Source organism: Eretmochelys imbricata, chromosome 21, assembly GCF_965152235.1.
Source record: "Eretmochelys imbricata isolate rEreImb1 chromosome 21, rEreImb1.hap1, whole genome shotgun sequence".
NCBI lineage: Eukaryota > Metazoa > Chordata > Testudines > Cheloniidae > Eretmochelys > Eretmochelys imbricata.
The window spans coordinates 7,790,035-7,815,350 of record NC_135592.1 but is presented as its reverse complement, the minus strand read 5'-3'; the positions used below and the strand labels follow the sequence as shown (position 1 = coordinate 7,815,350).

At 43.3% G+C, this 25,316-nt stretch overlaps 1 protein-coding gene across 3 annotated transcripts in view; it reads left to right on the top strand.

Annotated features, from left to right (window-relative positions):
• Window positions 1-24,605, top strand: part of MDM4 (MDM4 regulator of p53) — a 34,521-nt gene extending 9,916 nt beyond the window's left edge. The window contains exons 3-11 of one of the 3 annotated variants that reach the window (XR_013348570.1): window positions 3,127-3,201; window positions 6,405-6,538; window positions 8,951-9,000; window positions 12,487-12,554; window positions 13,334-13,433; window positions 14,876-15,036; window positions 15,706-15,818; window positions 16,391-16,471; window positions 18,333-18,385. Coding sequence is in view for 2 of the 3 variants with exons in the window: in XM_077839603.1 (XP_077695729.1) it covers window positions 3,127-3,201; window positions 6,405-6,538; window positions 8,951-9,000; window positions 12,487-12,554; window positions 13,334-13,433; window positions 14,876-15,036; window positions 15,681-15,818; window positions 16,391-16,471; window positions 18,333-18,893 (1,368 nt within the window). In the remaining variant the exon portion in view is untranslated. Of the gene's footprint in view, window positions 1-3,126; window positions 3,202-6,404; window positions 6,539-8,950; window positions 9,001-12,486; window positions 12,555-13,333; window positions 13,434-14,875; window positions 15,037-15,680; window positions 15,819-16,390; window positions 16,472-18,332 lie in introns of all 3 variants that reach the window. The other 2 variants (XM_077839604.1, XM_077839603.1) reach the window with 2 other exon arrangements.
• The last annotated feature ends 711 nt before the right edge of the window (window positions 24,606-25,316 follow it).

Below are 25,316 nucleotides of genomic sequence, written 5' to 3'. Positions count from 1 at the left end.
GAAATATTGGCTGCCTACACCCATTATCTTGGGGAATATGGAATGAACGAACATTCTCGTCTCCAATTTGGCTTCATTGTGGTAGCTAAGGTGCTATTTTAAATATTCAAATTAATTTAGGCAATTTTTTTTAAACACAGAAAGGGGAGGGTGAGGAGATAGTTATTGAAAATGAAGAAAAATCCATGCCAGTGGTCTTTAGCTTGGAGAAGTAAAACTGTCTTGTACTTGCATTAATTGTGCTCATAAGAACATTGTATATATACTGGCACACGCTTTTACTTTCATTGAGCTTAATTTGTTATGTCCTAGCAAAATGGCTGGTGTTGGAAAGAAGAATTGTGGCATGAGTTTGGACATTCTTTGCTCCGTTTGATTTGGTCTTAAAAAATTAAAGGTTTTTTTAAGAGTGAATTTAGCAATGATAAGGATGTGGGAGTAGATAGCTCAGATTAGTTTAAGGCGAAGATAAATACATTCTTAGAATTTGAAAACAGTGTGCACAATGGGATGAATTCCTGCCTGAGTATTGTCTGGCAGCTGAGTTCTTGACCAATTAGTTGGTGACAGATAATAAAGCTCCTCTTACCTCAGGCAGGAGCTTGGTGGTTCCAACTCTCCCTGGAGGCTAGGGTGTAGAATTTTGAGTTGTCCTCTTCCCCCTCCTTTCAGGAACCGAGGGCTTTTTGCAATTGCATGTATATAGGGAGAGATCTGAGCTATCTAGACACAGCTGAGCCCACCTTTGCTGGAGAGAAGATATAAAGGGCCAGGTTTCAGAGTAGCAGCCGTGTTAGTCTGTATTAGCAAAAAGAAAAGGCGTACTTGTGGCGCCTTAGAGACTAACCAATTTATTTGAGCATAAGCTTTCGTGAGCTACAGCTCACTTCATCGGATGCATGAAGTGAGCTGTAGCTCACGAAAGCTTAGGCTCAAATAAATTGGTTAGTCTCTAAGGTGCCACAGGTACACCTTTTCTTTTTATAAAGGGCCAGTTACAGCAGGAAAGAGGTTCAGAGGCGTGCTTCAATAGAACAAGCCTCTGATAAGTGTTCTGAGAACAGTAAAGAGTGTTGTGTACAAAAACCCTTCCCACCACACGGCCAGCGGAAGCATCTCGCTGCTTGTATTCTAACCAGTGAATGATCTCTTACCCATCCGTAGTGTGGAATAGAGCATGTGTGTACAGTGAGTACGGAGAGCTCATACCTACTTCTATATGCTTATGGAATAGCAAGATGCCACTAATGAAAGGACTGGACTGGATCATTGGTTCTCTTAATCCATAAATCCTGTTTTCTTTCAAAAATAACATTAGCCTGACAGAATCATTGCTTCCAGCTGATTTATTTGAGCAGAAATAATTAGAAATAATTAGGCCAGGCTAGAAAAAGCTGTTCCCTGCCACTGTTTTTCAGAACTTTTGTTTTTCCAGCCTTATGAAGCAATTTCAGAAGTGGCAGGTGAAATTGTCCACAGTCTTCTAAAGACTTTACTCGTAGTTGCTGTAGCATTATTGTAGCCCTAATTGGGTTTTGTTAACGCTGAAATGAGAAGGGGACAGGGAGAAGAAAGCTCTGACAGACAGAGCTAAAATTGTGAAAGCTGCAGCTTACATGCTGAGGGCCAGGTTCTGAGTGCAAATACGTTGCCACTGTCTCCCTGAACACACAGATGACGTTTTCTTTGGAGATGCAGCAATATGTAGTGTTTATCCAACATCAGGATTTTGTCCTAAAGTTAATCAATGTATGTTCAGAAAAATGCCACTGCTTTTGCATATATCCCTCCCAAAACACGCCACATTTTAAATCCATCCCCTCTGGCCTTCTGGTATTAAGTCCTGAAGGATGCAAGAGGCAAATGGGGGAAAGGTTTAATGTAGCAATATTGATTGTATTTTTAAAACACCATAACATTCAGTTACTAATTTGAGCAATCAGGCTGGGGCACCTTGATGGTTTTGTGGAGAACGATACCAGTCTATGCCGTGGCATATCTCCCTAGGATGTTACTCTTTCAGGATTTGTGCGGATGGACTTGAGTAGGGCAGTTGGGGACTGATAACTATTTAAAACTTGCCACTGCTTTTTTTTTGTAACGTTCGTACTACATTAGCTGTCTCGTCTGCTATTGAGATTTGCTCAGGTGTATAGTGTGGAAGTAACCAAAGGGAAACTACCATGAAGTTGCTTCATGTTCACACTTCTTGTGTGAGTGTGTGCCCATGACCAGAGAGCCCCACTACAAGACCTATTAATACAAAATCCATAACTCTGGTGAGAGATTGGGTGGAAGTTTGGGGTCCATGGGGAGTGCAGGATCAGTCCTTTAATGCTACTTAAAATAAACTTTTATATGCTGCGTCCTCTTCTTGTAATTTTTTTCTCTATTCACAAGTTTTTAATAGCCAAACATCACCTATGGGCTGTGCAGAAGGGACCTATTCTGTTCTTCCCATTCAGTGAGCCAGATTTAAACCTGGTCTAATTGAAGTTAGTGGTATGGCCATTGCATTATCCCTCACATGTCTAGCTAGTCAGCCTCTAGGATTCCCGTCACCTATGGACTAATTATCCAGTCCTTGCTCACATGACCAATACCATGCAAGTTAATGGCACAGTGCAGATGACTAAGGTCTGCCGGATTGGGCCTCCTACTTTGCTGGCTGTGCTCATCTTGTATTAGGATCAATATGGTAGAGAAGTTTCACTGACTGACTTTTAATTCTGACTAGTGAAGCATACTACTATTACAGATCCTGATCCTGCAATAAGCTCTGCTTGGGTCGGCCCATATTTATTTCAGCAGGGCTCTGAACAGACACAAGGGTCCATCTGCACAAAGCTCATTGCCCCAGACAGGATTGTCTTCTCTTCAAGCATATCTCAAATGCAGGTCATGAGTCCTTGGGAGGGTACCTCAAAGACTAGCGATGTCCCCCTTGGCCAACAACTCACTCTAGAACCACTTGTCTGGACTTGCTATAATGATTGTATGACCGTCTTGCCATGAGATGTACCCCCAGCATTTATTAGCTACATAACAGATGCCCACGGACACAGTTCTTCTCAGAAGCTCACCACATTATGTAGCCAATCCAAAACTATGTGTTCTGTATTTTAGGTACAACCGAAACTGCCACTCCTGAAGATTCTGCAAGCAGCAGGTGCACAAGGTGAAACCTTCACATTGAAGGAGGTGAGTCCAGGACTCTACTTTGATGGTTAAACCAAGAAAGGAGCTGTAATAATGGCCAGTTAACAGATGATTAATGTGCCACCTTGTGAATTTTATATCCAGGACCTTGAAGATGGAAAATTATTTTATTATGAATTACTTGTGTTAAGATAGTGCCTAGGGGCCCCAATCATGGACCAGGGCCCCATTGTTCTAGATACTGTATAAACACAATCTCTATTAGCAAAAAGAAAAGGAGTACTTGTGGCACCTTAGAGACTAACAAATTTATTTGAGTCTCTTAGGTGCCACAAATACTCCTTTCCTTTTGCAAATACAGACTAAAACAGCTGCTACTCTGAAATCTCTATTAGGTTAGAGATAACCCTGAGGCTATGTATAAAATACACGAGTAGCTAAAATGCACTGGATTAGGAATTGGGAGAGCTGGGTTTTCTTAGTAGTTCTGCCACAGATTTGTGTTGTGGTCAGGATCTCCTCACTGAGTCCTCGTTCCTGCAAGCTGATTGGTGGGAGTGTAGCCTCACTGAAGTCAGTGGGGCTTCACTGGGACCCGTTCACGTAAATCATCTTGCAGGATTGGGACCATAGGGCCTGGAAATCAGTGGGCACAGAATCGGGTCCTTGAACTCCTGTGCCTTAGTGCCTCTATCAGTAAAATAGGGCTACTTTATTATATGGGGATATGGAGACTTTTGTGAGCATAATGGCTCAGATCCTCAAAAGTATTTAGGCTCCTAATTCCTATTGAAATCAGTGGGAGTTAGGTGCCTTAATACCTTTGTGGATCTGGGTCAAAGTGCTTTGAGATCCTCTGATGGAATCCCTATAAGAGTGCAAAATATGAATTTAAATTATTATATATCTTGAGAATCCAGAAACAGCGTTAGGAGAGATGTAATGGATAGCTGCACTCTTGTGAGATTGTCAGAAATGCTTTGCAATTGTTTTATTATCATTCATTGCTTGAAAGTTCTTAAATTGTACTTCAGTTGATATTTTCTCTTAAGTTTCTTTTGAAAGGTCTTGTCAGCTAAACCTAAGACACGCTGTGAATTCATTTAAGATTAAAATGCAAAATGTATACAAGATTTAAAAAATGACACTGTCTGTGATTTACAGGGGTATCCTGTCAGCAAAGAATTAAATGCGGCCGTTTTTCATTATGAATGTGTCACATACTCCCGCAGAGCTGTGTGACTTATTTTAAACTCTTATGCATTTAAACAACTTATTTAGAGTCTAAATTTTTTTGCAAAAACAAGTTGAATGCTTTGAATGAGGGGGGGAGGGGTGTTTCAATATTAAATGCAGCCAGCTTCAGTACACAGTAGTCAGTCCTTTTGAGTGAATAGAAGTACTGTTAGCAAGTTCTTCGGTTGCATTTATCTTTGTTCAGGTGAGCCCTCTTTTGCTTCTAGTCAGGTGTCTAGTCCTGCTTGTGTTATGCATAAACAATTAGCTGTTTACCTCTTGGAGTCTAATGTGAGTTCACCTAACTATCCTCTTTGTCACCAGTTCTGTGGCCTTAGTCCTCAAGAGACATTTTCTATAGCAGAGAAATCATTTTCTCCCCACACTTCTGTGTGGTTCTAATGCAAAGCATCTTGCATCTGTGATCTTTGCTCTCTACCTGTGCCAAGCAAGTGGTCTTCTCCCACTTAACTTCAGCCTTCCTTCATGTTGTCACCATATTTTCTTGCCCTCCCACTTTGGAGAGAGGACAGTTGAAGACACACTTTGGTGGTTACAGAGAAGTACCAACTCTGTAGCATGGGTCTGCTGCATTGCCACTAGAGAACAATCTTAGGGTCCTTCTGAATAGCTGTTGTTACTGTGTAGGATGTCGGCTGAGCCTTTGACCCAGCCAGCTGGGTTCCATTTGGCTGAGAAGGAGCCTTTGCATAGATTATAAATAACTTCAACCTTGTCATGGTCCCTGCTGTAATCTGAGACTGCAAAGAGGTTTCTGTTTTGTTTGCTGACACTTTAAGTGGCTGGGATTAATGAAGGCAAGGCAATAGGTAAAATCTTTCCATTTAATTCAATACTGAAGTTGGAGTTCTTGTAAATTGGCCAAGACTACGCTTCCCTTTTTTGATGGATCACATGGAACCTAGTGCTTTGATTAAATGCCAGAGCCAAATAAACTGTACTTGAAGTTACCAGAATATTGGTTTTTATCTAGTGCAGAAAACAGCATCTCATTTTGGGAAACTCTGTGGCACCATCTCATTAGAGATTTTGATGGTGCAGAGGGAAAATGGGGAATAGAATGTGATCTTTACTTGTGTTTTATAGATTGTATTTCTTGAAACATTCAGAAGGGCCTCTCCTCAGTAGAACTTGCCAAGAGACTGTGGCCAAACTTTTTTTTTAAAAAAACCTGCTTGGATCATGAACCTGGCTCAGATAATAACCAAAGTACACCCTGATACATAGAACAAGTGTAGCCTACTGGTTTACTGGGATTTGGGAAATCTGGATTCAAGTCCTGTCTCTACCACTGACTCACTGTCTGTGTCACATTGTCGCATTGTCACATCACCTCTCTGTGCCTCGGTTTCCTCATTTGTAGAAGTGTCAATATCTCCAGTGCTTGAGATGTATGGATGGAAGGCTCTGTAGAAGGGTGACGTCTGTCCTAGATAAAGAGGTGGTTCTTCACTGGCACTGTGTCACGTCAGCTAAAGGAAGTGTAAAGTGGGAGAAGGAAATGGAACACAAAGCCCTGGAGTCCTTGCTGGTTTAGGGAGTGAGCCAGTATGACATTGTACACCCACTGTGGGAAAGAGACTGAGAGGCTTTCCCCATCGGACCGTCTGAACTGGAACCATAAACCCACTGAACATTAAATCCCACCAAATGAGGGTAGACCCATCCCCACCATTGTATCCACTCACTATACTCGACATACAGAACGTAGCCGTTGTATGGATAACTTACCCCATATCTCAATGTCTGTACTCTGACCGGTTAAACTTTTACCCCCAGTCGGGGAGATTGCAAATTATTATGTAATCCTTGCTCCACCAGCTCCTATATCAAATTTTACACCCCTTGATAATCTGTACCTTATCCCCTGACAACCAGAAACTTCTATGCTTGAACTCTGTACCGTTTCTTATTTCAACATTGTCTCAATAAAATTATTAAATCTGTTCAACTGCAGATGTAACTAATACTGTCTTACATACCCACAGGTCATGCATTATCTGGGACAGTATATAATGGTGAGGCAGCTATATGATAAGCGGCAGCAGCACATGGTGTATTGTGGAGGGGATCAGCTGGGAGAATTGCTGGGACTGGAGAGCTTCTCTGTGAAAGATCCAAGGTAGGAAGAGATGCGGCTTTGCAATGTGCTCACTGGGGGGGTGGTTCACCGTAATTAGGTATTGCTGAGGCAGGGGACCCAGCTACAACATTGTTCCTTTCTGTGATGTAGATGGGACCTCGATGGTCCACCAGCGTATTGTTAGTGCTCTTGAGTGTCATTTGGCATGCCTGTATTTGATTGTAAGGAACAATTCTGCACTGTCTGGGTGGTGGACTAGTTGGTGTAACAGGTCTTTCTGGCTCTAACTTCTGTAATTCCCAGTCCCTTGTTTCTCAGTTCAGCAGGGGCTTGGATTGCTGTGGAGGCGATATCTTCCGCTTCTCTGGATGTAGGGGAGAGGGCTCAAGTTTCATGGTCACAATCTCTCAGGATTTTACTGAAGGGAAACTTTACTTTGCCGTGCTTGTTCGTTTGCAGAGATATTGGTGTGTTTTGTCAAAGGCTTTGCCTGTTCTTTGCCACCCCAGCATCTCTGACCTTTTGAAGGCCTAATGCTAAACTTGTGGCATGAATTCATTTCTGTGACGGGATCCCCGGGGTGCAACCCCACACCTAGCTAGATTGGATGAATGCTCGCAGAGCCTCTCCTGAATCAAACAGAGAAGGGCACAAGCCAAATCCCCCAGCTCCCAGCCTTGTACCTCAGGAATATACTGTCTTGCACTGCTCAAGACGAACTGTGCAAATTTAATTGGTTCACCACTTCATCCATGGAAAGTGGATATACACCAGCCTTTGTAAATCTGAGCAGATTTACCAAATACTTTAGGCAAACTTACTGGTAAAGATAAACAGTAACACAAGTTTATTTACTACAAAAGAGATACGTTATAAGTGATAGGCAAAACATCAGAGTTAGTTACCAAAATATAAGCATGCAGTCTAAACTCTCAACCCTATTAGACTGGGCAACATCTAGATTAAGCAGTTTTTCTCACCCCACTGGATATTGCAGTTCATAGTATGCAGGTTTCACCCTTGAAACCTGGGCCAATCTCCTCTGTTAGCGTCTTCAGTCTTCTCAGTGTCCTTGTTGCTAGTTGCAGCATAGGTGGGAGGGAGGAGAAAAGGCGATGCATGGGGCCACTATGTTCTGTTTTATACCTTAGGGTATGTCTACACTTACATTTTATAGTGCTCTAATGTGCTGGCTCAGGGGTGTGAAAAATCACCCCCCTGAGTGCAGCAAGTTTGAGCGCTTTAAAGCGCCAGTGTAGACAGGCTGAGAGCGCTGGGAGCTAATCTCCTCGTGAAAGTGGATTACCAGGAGCACTGGGAGAGCTCTCTCCCAGCGCTTGCACGCAACCACAATCGCACTTCAAATCGCTGCCGTGGGAGCGTTCCCACAGCAGCACTTTGAAGTTTCCAGTGTAGACATACCCTAAGTCCATGTGCTTGGAGAACACAAGTCCAGGCATGTCTGGGGGCATTGCTGAGTCACCAGGCGAGGTTGAGCAATTGGCCTGGTGTCGCCTTGTGCAAATGAGTCATTGCATTGTAGCTCCCTTGCTGGACAATGGCTGTTGATGGTTGTTCGAAACCCGCCCGGGCGTTGGTTACTTTTCCTTGCTGTTGTCTCTGGGGAGCTGCTGATTCCCCAATTTACAGCATGTTTTAGTGACACCATACAACACAATCTAATAACTTCATATGCACTAATGAAATACATATTGAGATGGGTTATGATCTGCTGAAAGTCATTGGTCTTTCTCCTGATACCTCAAATGGCATGCTTTTATATGCAGTATTACAATTTATATATCAATGAGGAATATGGGGATTACAGGATACACCAGTGAGGTATAGAGTGTCTCAATTTCTGTGCTAGCAAAATGACTGATGTAAGACAGCAGACTACTACTGGGGTTGATAGATTACAACTGCTTAAGCGAGAACTCTTGAATTCAAAAGACCAATATCTTGATATGAAAACAAATGGCCAAGAAGAGGTTATCTTTCAGGTAACTCCAACAGTCTTCTAAAGGGGAGAAGTGGCTAGGGGAGGGGAAAAGGCAGTGTGTTTTTTCACAGTGATTATATCAGATGATATATATTATATCAGATGAAGGCCTGCTGTATACCATGGGCGAATCTGGGCCCGTAATGTTTTCCCCACCTTGGGAGCTCTGCCAGAGGGGGGCATCTTTAAATTACGGTTCATAAGAGTTACGTTAGGAGAAGCTGTTTCAGTACTTCCCTTATCGTGCCTTCCCCTGGCCAGTATTGCTCATTTAGAGAGCTGCACTGGCTGCGAGCAAGGAGGTTCTTGCTGCTTTCTGCTGTTGCATAGTGGCTGGAATGGAGAGGATGTTAGGAGGCATGGGGCAACTGGGAGAACAATGTAGTGATGAGGAAAGGCTATCATATTTTTTGCTGTGGTTGCACTCACGAGTCCTCTTTTTCTTGCAGCCCAGTTTATGACATGCTGAAAAGGAACCTGACTTCTGTTACTATTACAGGTAGGTTTGTCCTAGTACAGCCAAGTGCATTCAGTACAATGTTAATGTAATTTGGGTAAGTAATGATATGTAGGAAAGAGAAATGTTCCTGGAGTGGAAAACTGCTTGTGGAGGCTTTGAGGGGACACACTCTGAGAATACATTCAAGTCACATGTGTGTCTGCAAACAGTTCACGTGGTTGGAAACCAATTAGCCCTTTGCCTGACTTGCCAGTGTATGGCTGGAGCTACACCTCAAAAAGTAGAAGACAGTTTACATCCAGAGGCACATCCTGGAAACTGACAGGGTTAAATGCTAGGTGTGAGTGAACTGGCTTGGCTAAAAATACCCCACTGAAACCTTTGCTCATCTCTCAACCTTTGCTAAGCTACAAAATGTTGAGTGATCTCCACCTGGCTCCTGACTATCGCTTGCGTCTATACATTGTGATCTTAGTTAGGACTACGCATAGAGGTGTTGGAAATCTGACATGATGACCTATTCCCTTAAATAATCCAGTCCAGTGTCAGAGGTCTGAATACCTGACTTACCCGCTCAACATCACAGTTACTCTGTCAGCACATGGGGAAAGCTGTCAAATCCATCCACATAAAAAGAAATTCAGTCACAAGTTGAAACAAATGTTGTTGTTGTTAACCTAGTCCCTTGTGTTTGTTTTCCCCCATGTCACAATCTACCATTCAATTAGTACAGCTGTTAGCATCTACTCAGTAGAGAATTCATACTGAGATAAAAGGAGTACTTGTGGCATCTTAGAGACTAACCAATTTATTTGAGCATAAGCTTTCGTGAGCTACAGCTCATTTCATCGGATGCATACTGTGGAAAGTGTAGAAGATCTTTTTAAATACACACAAAGCATGAAACAATACCTCCTCCCACCCCACTCTCCTGCTGGTAATAGCTTATCTAAAGTGATCACTCTCCTTACTATCATACACATTGTAAGGAGAGTGATCACTTTAGATAAGCTATTACCAGCAGGAGAGTGGGGTGGGAGGAGGTATTTTTTCATGCTTTGTGTGTATTTAAAAAGATCTTCTACACTTTCCACAGTATGCATCCGATGAAATGAGCTGTAGCTCACGAAAGCTTATGCTCAAATAAATTGGTTAGTCTCTAAGATTCCACAAGTACTTCTTTTCTTTTTGCGAATATAGACTAACACAGCTGTTACTCTGAAACCTGTCATACTGAAATAGCAAGCATGTGAATCGTGAGCAAGGTGCATTGTTAGAATTGTGAGGTCACATGCCATACTTCCTAAGGCTCTAAGCAGTTTAATACCCATGACACAGTTTTCAGAGGGGCCTAGTCTATTTTTTGCACTAACGAGTAGTGGTGCATGCAAATTTAGAGGCCATTTCAGAAACTGTGGCCAAATGCTGTGTAGTTTTCCGCTTTTCAGACCTGGTTAGTGTGCATCAGTGCTTCTGGAGATCACCCATTCCTGTCTGTAATGGAGAACCTGCCTGAGCACTGTCTTGTCTAACCACCTACCTGTATCTGCAGAATAACTGTGTGAGTGCTACTTTCTATGGTGGTGATTCCCTGGCTTACTCACAAGCAGCATATGTGGAAAGTAAAGAACCCTAGGGAAACATTTTCTCCTGCTAGCAACCTCCCCTCTGCTAGAGGTGTGTGCGTGCGTTTGTGTGGGTGAGCTTGCATTTGTTCATTCCGGTCATGGTGTAACTATTTTTAAACTTGCCAAAGGAAATAATGTTCCTTAAGAGAGTAGGTCACCAAGTTATACCAGTGTGTGTGTGTGTGTGTGTGTGTGTGTGAGGGGGGGGGGAACAAAACGAAACAAGCTTGGCAGACAGATCCCTTATTTTGTACACCCAGTCGTGAATTCACAAGTGTCTAGGAAGGGTGCTGGTGGATTTATTTAATTTTTTCTTAGAACAGGGCAACTGGAAATAGGATTCCATTGCCTGTCACACTTCATAGCCTCTCATACTTCATGTTCGGGGAGAGCAAACAATATTCACTGGCCAGATTTCTGCTTCTCAGTGCCTCACTCTGCAAATTATTGAGGCTACTTCTATAAAGTGCACTTATAGAAGGAAAAGTGACTGTGGGATAAGAACATATCTCCTTAACACCTAGCTGTCATGTAGTACTTTTCATCAGTAGATCTCCGTATTCAGCCTAACTGGTCCCTGAGTCATACAACATCTACTTTAGGCTATCTGCTTTCTTTAAATTTTACGTTCAGTGTTTTTATTTATGTTGGCAGAGAAATTTTCCAGTATGAAAGGTGTTTTTCCAACCATTGTAAGAATAGTGTGTTCTATATATAATATGTTCAGACAGAGTTAGACTTCATCATAAAGCCATTCTTCCTCTTCTAACACTGTGGAGCCAAAGCAAATATGGATGAGTGAGTTGAAGTCTCTTTTGCTTCAGGCAACATCAGCTAATCTCTCATTTCAGATACTTTACTGCTGATGATGATGGAAGAGGCAGAAGAAAATGGCTGGATTTTCAGATTTGCTTTGTTGGGCATTAGAAAAATCAACCGTGGGCTTGTAAATAGAGTATATTTGATAGGGACGTGAGTGGGAGAGAATATGGGATCCAGCAGTGTCGTTTTACAGTCACTTTTCTATCTGTAACTGCACTTCACTGTGTCTTCCTGTTTGTGTTGTGAAGTACAACAGGCATAGAAACCCAATCCTGCTCTCCTAGAAGTCAGCGTTGCCATGGAATTAAAAGGGAGCGGGAGCGGTCCCTATGAGCCATTCCGCTCATTTAGCCTTTTCTAAAATACGGGTCTTCGGTTTAGTTACAATCATTTTTGTTAACCTGGTTGCTTTGGCTTTTAGCTTAGACTGTAAGGTTTTTGGGGGGCGGGGGAGTTTTGATTAACCTTTGGTGCCTGTGTATTTGTCTGCATTAAGTTGTATTGAGGACATGTACACTGACTGTGAATACCGAGGGAGGAGTCTGCCAGGATGTGGACCTTCCCCTATTTGGTCTGGTTTCTTCTTTCTTCAAAATGACATCTCCCCACAGCTAGTCTCTGTGGCCAGTGACAGAGAGTGTATCCGTCAGGCATTTCCCTCGTGGCCTTGTTTTTCAGCATGGAGCTGCTCTAGGCTCCATGCTGGAGTCACCACCTCTGCTGCTGCATTGAGCTTCCCTGCCTACAACCTGGCAGCTTGCAGAGGGAGGGCAGGCCATGTGCGGGGTGTCAGGATTCTTACCTGCAATGAGGTGTAAGGTCTCCCAGTGGCCACAGACACTTCCTACTCCCTAGTCCAGTGCCCTCATAATAAGAACAAAGAAATAAGCAGTCCCCCTGTAATAGCCATCTGGGAATTGGCCAGCTGCCTAAGCAACTAGAATCCTTTCTTCTGTAAAGTGCTACACACCTGTCTGCCAAGCCTGGCTCGTTGGTTGCTTGCTGAGGGCCCTCTGTGTTGTGAGAATGGTTATTACCAGGGAAGGTTTTTTCTTTTGTTTTACTTGCCATATAGATGCTGCACAGACTCTTGCTCTCGCAAAGGATCAGAGCGTCGATAATCCAAGCCAAGACCAGCTGAAGGTAAACCCACTGCCTGGTGGTTTCTTTTGTTGTACAGAGCGGCCCCTTCTCTGTACCTGTGCATGGTGGACTGCCAGAACTTTTTACTGCTTGACTGGTAGGTCTTCGCCTTCCTTAAAAGTTCTTGGGAGTCCACAGACCAGGGACAGAGTGACCCTTCTCTGTTCTCTTCATAACAGAGTTCCAATCTCTGGGCGCGTTTCTCTGGGATGTAACACTTCCTGTCCTCAGTCCCTCCAGCTTGCACTGTGTTTGGATTTTTTTTGTGAGTGTGTGTGTGTTGTTTTGTTTCTCCCATTCTTCAAACAACAGATTGAACTTCCTAAAAGCGTAAACTGGTTTTGCTCAGTGGGATCATTTTCGAAAGCTTCCAGGCAGAATCTGAAAACCTGGGAAAAATCTTTGTCTAGTCCTAACTTGTTTTGGGCATATACATGGGGAATAATACAGTTTGGTATGGGAAGTGCCTATGCAGTCTGGAGTGTGGGGGTGGTGGGGGATGAATATCACAATATTACTGCATTAAAGATGGCAACTTTTGGTTTCTTGCCAATCTTGAGATTTTTCCTGGGTTGAAAGTACTCCTCGTGTGCTGATAATAAATCCATAGCAGCCTTCTGGAAAGGTTAATACTGTGTGTTGTGCTCAAAAAACTTTTATTCTTCTATGGAACTCCTTGGTGTTGCACTGCAGCTGGTGACTCAGAGTGGAAGTGCTACATCCCCTTGTCCCTATAAGCTCTGATGGGCTAATGGGTGTCTTTTCTGCCTTCCTTCAAGCAGACTAGCACAGGGAGAAGCTCTGACACTGAGGGAATAGAGGACAAAAGTGGTGCTCCTGCTTTGTCTACCTCACAGCTCAACTATGGAAACTACGAAGGTGAGTGCAGGTTGTTTCCACATTGAGGGGCAAGCACAAGCCCACCTACACATTTGTGAATACTGCACATGGTGCTCTGGATGGGAGGAGCCGATCAGAGTAGGATGCTGGGAGAGTAATAAAAATCCTATTGTGGAAAGTAATCTTCCAAAGTCATGATTTTATGTGCAAAGATTTAGAGAACCATAAATAGCTGCCGTAGGTATTGCATAATGTACACGCTTTTTAGCCCGGATACTTGGCCTCATAAATAAACAAACACTTGGAGGAAATGGCAGGTTAACACCAAACAGGACATCTATCACTAAGCAACGCCACCAGAAATCTTACAGGGGTATTTTAAATGCTGAAATTATGTTTGTATCAATTTATCTTCCATGGGGACTTTGTCTTCTAATTAATTGGAATACAGACCGAGCTGTCTGCAGTCAGTACCCGCAACCCTATCAGAGAACTGAATAACAATAGTGTTAAGTTTTGCTGTATTTTTCATCCATCCTCATAACTAGAAAATTCCTCTCTTGAAATTTGTTTTAATGTCTCTTGGGGCTTTCTTGCTAGTTCAGTGGCATGCGTATTATGGGATATGGAGGGTTTGTTTCTTTTTGCTCATTACTCCCAACTCCACCCTGATATCAAAGGGTCTGATGTTCAAAAACTGGCTCCTCTGTTCGCAGGTTCAATTATTAGTTAGTCCAAATGAGGATGGGTAGATATTTACCTGATTGCACGTAGAGGTGGTCCTTGTCTGTGCCTTCAAAACGGCAGGCCTGAATAAAGAGCTGGAGTGAACGTTCTTTGGAAATGAGGCCCCCATGTGTTTGAGAACAAAGGTTGAATTCTGTGGGCTAAAGTGAGACAAGGAGTGAGAAGACTGACAGATTTCCTTCATTTTGAAGAGTTTCTGGCTGGGAGCCTTCTCATGGAATCAAGGAGCACTCATTTCTGGAAACTGGGGCCAAATCCAAACCTGGTGTGACCAGATTTAACTCATCAGTTTAAGTGTCAGTGTGCCCAGTTTATCGAAAGCTGAATTTGTCCCCAGTGTATTGTACGAGTTTTATTTGTGCACCAGGTTTCACAAGCATGTCCCTGTAGGGAGTGTCACTTCGAATCTGCAGTGTAGTGGTGGTGTTCAAGGGGATGGTCAAGGGAATCAACAGGGCTGTACTCCGTGTCCATGTGCACATATGCGCAACCTGTAAATAATGCACATGACTGCTCTGCTAAGCAACGTGAGCATCCAAAAGTACAGGAGGTGCAACATGCCAGTGTGATGCTGTAATAAATACAGCCAAAGGCTTGTTAACCTAGCTCAGGCAGAAAGGTATGGAATTAAAGATTCTGTAATACACAATGTATTAGACTTGGATGGTTCTGCTTTGCTGGTGCCACAAGCTGCATATGCCTGTCATGACCTAGATTCTACTTGGCTTTTGCAGACAAAGACTTAATAGAAAACCTCTCAAAAAGCAAGAAGCCCAAACTGGATCTGGTATTTGAGGAGTGGGATGTAGCTGGCCTTCCATGGTGGTTTTTAGGAAATCTGAGAAACAACTACAAGTCCAGAAGTAACGGGTCAACAGACATACAGACCAACCAGGTAAATGGATACTTTAAACAGCTAAAAATGCAGTGTATTCTCTTCCTATCCACTCTTGTGTGGGTCAAGTAAATATTCCTGTAGTCATTTTTTTCCCCACAGTTCAGAGTCTGTCCAAGACCTGCAACTTCTCCCTTCTTTCTACCCAGTTAAAAGTCTTTTCATGAATGCAAGGTTTGCTTTGGTATGTCTGGACAAAATGTCCCCGCTCCCCAATGTTTTCTTCTCCATGCCAAAGTGTTGACTGTATTTCAGTGGTGCCGTGTGCATATATCCTGTGAAGGTCATTGGGATCCTTTGGGATAAAAGTCACTAATATATAATGAAGATATATGTAGCATGCTGGCTAGCCTGTGTCAACTGTTAACAAGGGGACTGAATTGTAGAGCTGGTCAGAAAATGGACACTTCTGAAAATGTGTCTCCATTTTTCAGCGTGTTCTACTGCATTGCTTGTCACCCCAAGAGTCACTGAGAGAGTTTGAGTGGGGAGAAGTCTGGTATAAAAGAAGAGGAGAGCATGCATTAGGGCTGCAGTTATGCCCCCTCTCTCCTGTTGAGAGCACTGGAGTTCCGTATACCCACACCTGTTGAATCACTAATATCCCAATGCATGCATATTTTTCCCCATCTCCTTTCTACTAGGACATAGACACTGCCATTGTTTCAGATACTACTGATGACTTGTGGTTCCTCAATGAATCTGCGTCTGATCAATTCAATGTTGCTGTCAAAGTGGAGACGGTGGACTGTGAAGAAGTGGGGAAAGAGAGTGAGAAAAAGGTATCTCCTAGTGATACACAGTATGGCTGTGTTAGCTGATCTAATTTATGTTGCAAACCTTTGCCATTCATTTCTCTTCTCCTGTTCTGCTTCTGTATTGGGAACAGGCAGTCCAATGACCAGCCAACTTTGTAAGCCTTCCTTACTAAAGGAACCCCCCTCAATAGTCTCTTGATGGGATGTCCATTAGAACCATTTTTCTCAGAAGCTATCAGCTGTTGGGAGTCCTGCATCTCTGCTTGTTTTGACCCATTGAAGTCATTTTTGAAGGCACACAATCAGCTGAAAATCACACTTCTGAATTTTTTCTCTACCATTACTAGAGCCATTACTTTAAGATTCAGCACTGAAAAATATTTTTCTTGTGCTTTTTTGCGAAAACTTTGTGCACAGTCAGTTTAATGGTTTAGGCCTGATCCTGCAAACTTTGTCGATGATCAGCAGGACCGGTCACATGAGTAAAGTTACCCACATGCATGTTTGAAGGATGAAGAAAAATCCACAAATACATTTTTAGAAAAGTCATTAGTGAGTTTTGCATACAATTCTAATAACTTATTTACTCTTCCTAGTTGATTGAGGTTACGTGTACTGATGACCTTGAGGATTCTCAGTGCCTAAGTGACGACACAGATGTAGAAGCTGCCTCTGAGGTATTCATCTTTAGCTCAGCATCCCATGCTCTGAGTGTGCTGTGCCAGCTTGTCTGACTAAAATGTACGCTATTTGTTGTGCTAGGAGAATGTTTACTATATCCCTTTCAAAAGCCATGATAAGTGCTCTGTAGCAAAAAAGTACATTCCCTTTGCTTGGTCACCTGTATGAAGTTTAGGGGTGTCTCTCAGTCCAGTTTGCTTTGAAAAGGTGTCGGTTTAAATACTGACATCAGGATTGGCACAAAATGGCCAGCCTGAAGAGTAGTCAAGCATTGAATGGGCCATGGAGACGGAACACACCACTCACAACAGAACAGTTCCTTCGCATGCAGGTTTAGGCAGTGTTGCTGGGCAGTGTGGAAGAGTTTGCACCTGCCTGTGCTGTAGCTGTTCCCTGGCTAGATGATTCAGGGCTTTCTTCTGTGTTATGCTACGGCCTCTTTACGCAGCCAGAATTGTGTAAATGGGAATCGGGCCCTCAGTGTCTGGCGCTGTCAAGCCAGCACTAAATTAATTAGAATGAAAAAAAAAAAACCTGGTTTTGTTATGAGAGATGAAAAATGTAAATATGGATGTGTTTGCACACTGTTCTAGGGCCAAGTCTGTATTGCAGTCTGAAAGGAAATCTGGGATATTATCCTTGATGAAAATTCAGAAGTATAAACTAAGCCCCCGGTAACCAGGGAAATAGCCAGATCAGAGTTAGTCATATCAGAAAACATGCTGCTGAAATATTCTGTATTCCAATCAGAGTTCCACTGTATCCTGAGAGCTCCAAACCAGCTACTAAACTGCTGGTTGCTTCAAGGTGGTCCCCAGGATGGAGAGAGAATCCAATTGTCACTCTAATCTGTTTTAGTTACAAACATGGCTCCTGTCACGGTAGCATCTGGGTGCCTCACCATCTTTAGTGTATTTATCCTCTACACCCCATGAAGGTAGGGCAATGCTGTTATCACCATGTTACAGATGGGGACCTGAGGCAGAGAGGGATGAAGTGACTTGTGCAGGGTGACAAAAGGTGTTTGTGGTGGAGCAGGAATTGAACCTGGGTCACCCCACAGCCTACTTAGCACTTGAACTACAGATCCAGCCTTCTTCCGCATTTCGCCCTTCGGTTTCTGAACAATGTGGAAAAGAATTGTACCTTTTGACTCTTCTCCAAGAGGCATCCTTCCTAGTGTATCTTAACTGACACCAGATCTATGTTCTATCATCTGTGCTCTTTTTTCCCCAGTCCTTGCAGGCTCTCTTTTGAGGGTTTTGCTGTATGTCAAAAAAAAATATGTCACACTGTTCCTTGCAGCTGGCAGAGCCAAAAAAATTTTGAGCACACTTTTCTAGACTGTGCTGGCTTGACAAATCTGATTGTCCCTGGCATAGGACAGCAGAATTATAGCTCTAAACTTGAGTAGCTATTGCCCTTGGAATATAGGGTAATCAAGTAAGCCACTATCAATTGTGTAGATCCACTAGATGCTAAATAATTAATGATTCTGAGAAATACACTTCTAACAAATTCAAGGAGCTATTTACCCTTGAATTTAGAGTGGGGCACTTAAATTTCAATAAACTGCACAGAATGAGAACTTTACTTTCCTCCAAAGATATGAAAGTTGAGAGGTGGGAAAAGACAAAGTAAACTCTTAAGCGGAGGGCGTGAGTCTGTAGGTGCTATGAGCACGGTGAAATATTTCTTAGGCTCTCTAAGTTGCCACTGTGTATCATGCATCTGGGAGCCTTGACACACTGCCATTTTGGTGACTCTTCTTTGCTGCTTCCCGCACATAAAGGAAAGCAGCCTTAGCAAGAATGCACTGACTTGCTCTTGTTTTTGTCTACTCCGTTCATTCTTCAGGACTGCTGGCAATGCACCAAATGCAAGAAGTTTAACTCTCCAGTCAAACGGTACTGTTACCGCTGTTGGGCCTTACGGAAGGACTGGTACTCTGATTGCCCCAAACTAGCTCATTCTCTCTCTCTGTCCACCATTGATACTATTCAAGGCAAAAAGGATGATGAGGGAATCGATGTCCCAGACTGCAGAAGGACCGTGTCTGCTCCAGTTTGCCGACCCAAAGATCTGTACACAGAGGAATGTGAGTCACATGTAGACCCTGGCAGCTCCATGGAGTCCCTGGGTTTGGCAGAAGAATGCAAGGGCAAGGACCAGGAGCCACAGATGCATTTTGGTGAACACAAAAAGGAGGAAAAAGTAGAATGCCAAGAGAATATAAAAAATTTGTTGAATCCCTGCCTTCTATGCCAGAAGAGGCCGCGGGATGGGAATATTGTCCATGGAAGGTCTGCTCACCTAGTGGCTTGCTTCAAATGTGCAAAAATGTTGAAGAAAGGGAGATTGCCATGTCCAGTGTGCAAGAAACAGATCCAGATGGTGATCAGAATCTTCATGGGATAGCGTGCTGCTGCAAGGTGCTTCAGGGATTTAAATGGTCGCTTGTCAGGGGACAGCTGCCACAAGGTTTACGTTGGTGTCTATGGTGCTGCAAGGGAGGCTAACCACGTAACTCAGCTAAAGAACAGGGGTCCCAAACTGACAAAGGAAGTTGCGGAATCCCAGTAATGAAATTAAACAATGTTCAGTTTTTAGTGTCAGTTTACGTTCCTGGGGCCTGACTGATCTGCCCCGGATTTTAGAATTTCTGAATCCTTTTCTTTCCAAGGTCTAGAGATGATGATTTCACCCGGATGGTCTTGTTTTCATAACTGATCCTTGCAGAAGCCAGATGGTTAATGAATAAGTATGTAACTCTGGTTGATTGTATGCTCTGCAGTAAGCTAAACTCTGTGCAGTGCCTCAAAATAGAAAACACAGGGCGGGAAGAGCGTGTGTCTGTGTGTACATGTATGTAGGCTGAATTCTCCAAGGATCAGTTCTCAGAAGAGTAATGGTAAACGGGGGTTACAAGACTTCTGACTCTCTGCAGTATTTTGTAAGATCAGGTTGAGAGACTCCCCAAAATCCTTAATGAAAAACAAACCTCCCCAGCGTTTAATCAATATGTAAACCACCCTGTATGATTTAGCAATCATGCAACAGCAAGGTGTCATGTCTTGCTTTCTTACTGGATCCCTTTTAATTAAGATATAGAGTTGGGGGCCAGTTCCTTGGCTGCTGTCAATCGGCAAAGCTCAGTCAACTCCATGCTAATTGACACCAGCTGAGGATTTGGCCCTTAGGTGAGGTGTGCGCTTGCAACAGTTGTGCGTGTATATGTGAGCATTCTAATGCTCATAATTAGCTCCTCACACCAACAACTGTTTTAACTGCATACCTGCCTTTTTTAAGCTGGCTGATCATTTGAGAAACGTCTCTATTTAAAGTGCTGGAGAGATTTACTAATGACTAATGTGCAATTTTGAAAAATAAGGTCGTCTTAGTATGCCACCTGACAGCTGGTTTATCTAAGGAACTCTGTTGTGTGGTGTTGGTCACATTTGGACCCTCTTAAATTTGATGTAGTTTCTTACAGGTTTTAACGCTTCTCAGAATCCTTCTGCGGTATTCTTATCTGCACAGTGCAATAGAGGGTCCATCGGCCATTAGAACTCAGCTAGAATTTGTAGTTTTAAACTGTTGTTAAATTCTTTCTTAAAGAGCACATCCTAGTATCTGCCCAGATCTTTCTCAACCCCCATCTGCAGGAAGGAGCTCCAGGGGTTGGAAATCTGTGAAGACTGCCTCATGGAGAGCATCGTCTATTGTCCCTTGTGGAGGTTGGTCAGGGTTTGCCCACATGGAGATGGCTGTGGGGTGCCTGTCCTCAAGCCTGGGGGATCTGTAGGGGAACAGGGTCATTCACATTCCACTGGACCCAAACTACCAGAGACTCCCGCCTGCAGCCACAGCTACCCTGGGGACCCCTTAGGGTTAGAGTAACTTCCACTGGGCAGGTGGAGAATCACTGTGCAGCACAGACCTTGGACCATGTGCAGAGGCATCTGCAGGACGCAAAGGGAAGAGACTGTGCTATGGAAGCACACGATGTTACCAAGTGCAGGGTCTCCTTCAGGTTAGATCATTCCCCAATAGATCTATGCAGATCAGTTGGCTGTAAAGCAGGTATATAGCCCTTCTCCTGCTGCACTTTCCCTTCTCTCCTGCAGAGCCAGAGCCACAAATACAGCTCACTGTGTAGAGTGAATTTACTTACCCCCGTCCCTCCTCAAAACACACACTCCTTTTAGCACCTTTGTTTTATTTCCCACTTATTTTAAATAAATAAAACCCTAGAAAAATAAAGATGGCCAACACCTGTTAGGTCCCATTTAGCTCAGCACTCCTTGGCCATCACAGGTTTGCTCTCAACAATCTGTTATCCAAGGCTTTGTCCAGGCCTGTTTAAAATAACTCTAGGGTGGACTCTGTCACTTCTCTGTTTTAAATACCAAGAAATGTGCATTTGGTGTAGCATCTCAATACACTGGGAAGCCATAGTTCTGTGTCCATAGAATACACATTGAAGGGCTGCGTCTTCTGCTGTGAAGACTATGCTCTCCTCCAAGAGGTGGATTATTTGATCTGGCAGGTGTTTACCCTCTAACTGTTAAGATCCACATACCTGCCTTCTGCTGTAAAGTGTCTATCCAGTGCAAGTTGGGTGGGGATTCCTATTACTTGGGTCACCTAGACTGCCCTGTCTCTAGCATGTGGTTTGGGGAAGATTTTGCCTCCCCCTTCTGAACCATCACTGCCAGTCATTGCAGCTTGTGCTGTACATCATAGCCTTATTGCCCAGAGTTCCTGAGGGTGTACAGTTCAACTGGGCCTGAAGAGCTGCGGGAGGCTTTACATATTCACAAAGAACTGTAGTTTCCTCTCTAGCGACATTCCTTTTTGATCTAGTATTTTTATTGTAGTCTCTCTAACTCCCTTCATCTCCCTGGTAGAGAGACAAAGCAGGTACAGGCCTCCCACAAGGTTCCTTAGAGCAGCGCTTAGCACACTGCTGCTGAAGCAGCTCTATCTCCAAAGTTTCAAATGGGAAGGGAAGAGAGAATATATAGCATTGATTGATCAGTACCCTCTTAGCTATGTTGTATGCAGAGAGGGCAGTGGCTCTCCTCTGGTTTAATCTTGACCTTGGGAGGAGAAGAGGGGAACAGATCTCTTTTCCATGGTTATAATCCAGGCTTTTCCTCTCTCGCTGTTGATTTGTGGCTTTTAGTTAGAAAGTGCTTCTACTTGGCATAGACTGACCAGCACAGTGCCAGTCCTGGATGTACTAGCTGACTAGCAGTGCATCGGGAGCTATGAGTGAGCAAGTCTAAGCAGAAATGGGAACCATTCCAGGCCACTAAATACTTGATACTCTTTCAGGTGGTTCGCAAAGCAACTTTTTCCTTCCTTTTTTCACTCCCTCTCAAGTCAAAAACCCAGTCTTTACCATGTGTTCAACCCATTCGTAACAAGCCAGCCATGCGTCTGCATCTGCCAGGGAAGGTCACAAAACCCAGCAGCACCAAAACCACGTTGAGTTTATTCTTCTTCTGTAGGGACATCGGAGGAGATGGGATGTGTGGGATCAGAGCTATCACTGCCAAAAGCACACCAAACCTGTTGGTGATTCTGCCGCTGTATTGACTTGATGTTGTTTTACTGTGTGATGATTACTGTGTCTGTTTTTGTTTGCTGTACATGTACAAATGGAATGAGTTTTGTTTTTAAATCACAAGTTAAGCTGCAGTGCACCAAATTGCAGTTTCACAATATTGTTTTGCAAACAGGCCAGATCACCGACTGGTGTAAATCAGCATAGCTCTAGTGAAGTCAGTGGCGTTATGCTGACTTACACCGTTGGGGGTTCTGGCCCCATATCTGAAGCACACTTGTTACTGTCTTGCTGAAGGGTCACTAAAATGAAGCTGACGCACCTTTGCCTTCCTTTGGGCCGTTGAAGATTCAGCAGGGTTTCCTTACAATAGTATAGAAGTGGGAACTGTTGGTTACCAGCTAGCTGCCTTCCTTTCTTTCGATGTTTGTATGCTCGGCAAGGTGGATGCTTGGACGTAAACTTGAAAGCACATCTTCTGGACACTGTGAATTTTGTTTGCCCGGGTGCCTCGAAAAAAGTGCATTTTGTTAAGAGTTCTGTTTGAATAGTTTTCAGACCCAACATGTTGTGAAGTGTGTAGTCCATGTTGATCAAAAAAGCCTGAAAGTACAATGTATTGGGTCAGGTGGGGATATAATATCCTTACTGAAACCCTATGAAGATGTGTAATATATACAAAGCTTGAGATACTTGCCTCTACTCAGTGGCTAAGAGTTATAAGGAGTCTAAGCGGAAATCCCCCTGTGTCAAAGGAAAGCCACAATGAACATTAGACAGCTTGGAGATTTATTTTTATTATGTAGCAAATATAAAAGTGGTATTTCAGAAGCATCAGCTTCTTTTTCTTACCAGTATAACTATCTTGCTTAAGGATATGATTTTTCCCCCCTGAAATAGTTATACTGTTGTAATGCCTCGTGTCGATGCAGGTATACCGGTATAAAGGTACCGTAGTCCGATGTAGCTTATTCCCCTTCCCATAGATGCTTACACCAGTGTAACGGTGTCCACACTAGGGGTACATCTTCACTACCAACGTCAAAGTGCTGCCGCAGCACCAGCGCTGGGAGAGAGAAGAAACCACCCCCACGAGGGGAGTAGCTACCACGGCTCCCAGCGCTGGGGCACTGTCTACACTGCCACGTTACAGCGCTGAAACTTGCAGCGCTCAGGGAGGTGTCTTTTCACACCCCTGAGCGAGAAAGTTTCAGCGCTGTAAAGTGGCCATGTAGACAAGGCCTAAGAGGGTTGTACAGCTATATGTCTTAATAGTTAGAGTGGTACAACCTTTCTGTATAGACAAGCCCTAATTCAATCAGAGCTGCCGTTTTATTGACATTTCCCAACAGGAAGTATGTTCTCATGCCTTAGTTGCAGAGACAGGACCCAAAGTATTTCAATAAAATACCTAGCTCTTGTATAGCTCTTTTGATCTGTAGATCTGAATGCCCGTTACAAATGAAGTCAGCATTTTACAGATGGGAAGCTAATACAGGCACCAGAAAATTAACCACCTAAATCCAGAATTAGGCACCTTAATTCAGTGCCCTGATTTTTCGGAGCGGCTGAACACCTGGATCTCTTGTTCACTTGAGTGTCAGTTGTGAGCTACTCAACATCTCTGAAATTCTGACTGTTTATAGCGGTGCCCCCTTTTGGAGCCCAGGTTGGAAAGGGTTGGCCAGGGAGGACAGCTGAACGTATGAGAAGCAGTACAGTTGCCTGAGGTCCTGTTACTAAAAGATAATTGGTGGATGTTACGCATGTTAAACGACTGTTGATACATTTTAAAATAACACAGCTGCTTTGAAAATGACTCCTGCTTCCATACATCCCGTGTCCCAAATGGTCATTCAGCTTTCAAGGTGGCAGCTTCCTCGTTCATTCTTAACTCTTTGTATTCAGACAGTTTACAAATTATTTGTGATGACCTTTCTCTCTAATAATATAGGGTGACCAGATGTCCTGATTTTACAGGGTCAGTCCTGATATTTCGGGCTTTTTCTTATGTAGGCATCTATTACCCCCCACCCGCTGTCCTGATTTTTCACATTTGCTGTCTGGTCACCCTGTAATAATACTTAATAAAGTGCTATAAGAGCTAAGGTGCTGTGCAAGCAGGAATCCTTCCAACACCCCTGTGTACCTATCTGAGAAAGTGCTTGAAGATGTCTGAAATATTGTGTAGGTAGCAGGAATGTTTTATGCTCTTGAATAACAATAGAAAGACCAATTCCCTTCCACAAAAGGTAATTTCTTACTAAATCCCCTAAGCACCCTTCCCCTGTTTTGCACCTAAATATATTTTCATCCAGGAAAAGTGAAATATCTATGGAATACATGCTCCCTACTTGTAACATAAAGCTCACCAAAATACTTCTATTTATATTTGCACTATTTTACAATGCTTTGATTGGAGTAAATTCATGACTTGTTTGTTTCCCATGCAAAATATAATTGACATTTGAAATCTTGTGATAGGGAAACTTAGAAGGTTTAGTTTTTAATTTGTACTGTGTTTCAGCAAAGCTTAAATAAAACCTTTGTTACCAGTATAGCAACCTCATTTATTTCACTTTGTGTGTGTACATGTGCAGCTTAACAGATCAATAGGAAATCCTCTGCAGCTCAAGACCCTCTTTCATATGAGTAACTTATTTGCTTGTGACTGTAGGAGACTGAATGAGAAGATCTTGGAAACAATTGGACTGGACTAGAGCAAAGTATAGAAAAAGTACTCTGAGACTTTCTATTGCCTTGTATGGTACAGAGTACCATTTAGGTAACTGAGGTGATTATGGCTGGTTAGGGCAGGAGGTATGGGCCAGATTCACATCTCAAATTGGTGATTTTGTTGAATACTGTGGGGTTAGACCAGATTTATAGCAGTGTAACTCAGATCAGAGTCTGGTCCCGAACCTTCTGTGACAGAATGGAATGGGGAGAGAGTTTTGCCTAACCTGAGATGTTAGGAGTGCTGTCCCTTTGTAAATGGGTGGGCATGGAGGAAGCTTAGGTATCTGAAAAGAAACATACTCCTCTGTAGAACATGGCAATGTAAATTTCACCTAACTAGGTATCGGGAGCTGCTTGCTAGAGCTACTCAGTCATAGTGTTAGGAAATCTCAGCTGCCAACTGTGCAAAGCTGGCGTCACTGAGGTACGTGGGTATGTACCTGTGGAGTGTTTACATTGGCATGAGTAAAATTTAACTGTTTGTGGGACATGCAGTCCACTTGATTAGGGTTATCTCCTATTCCTGTGAG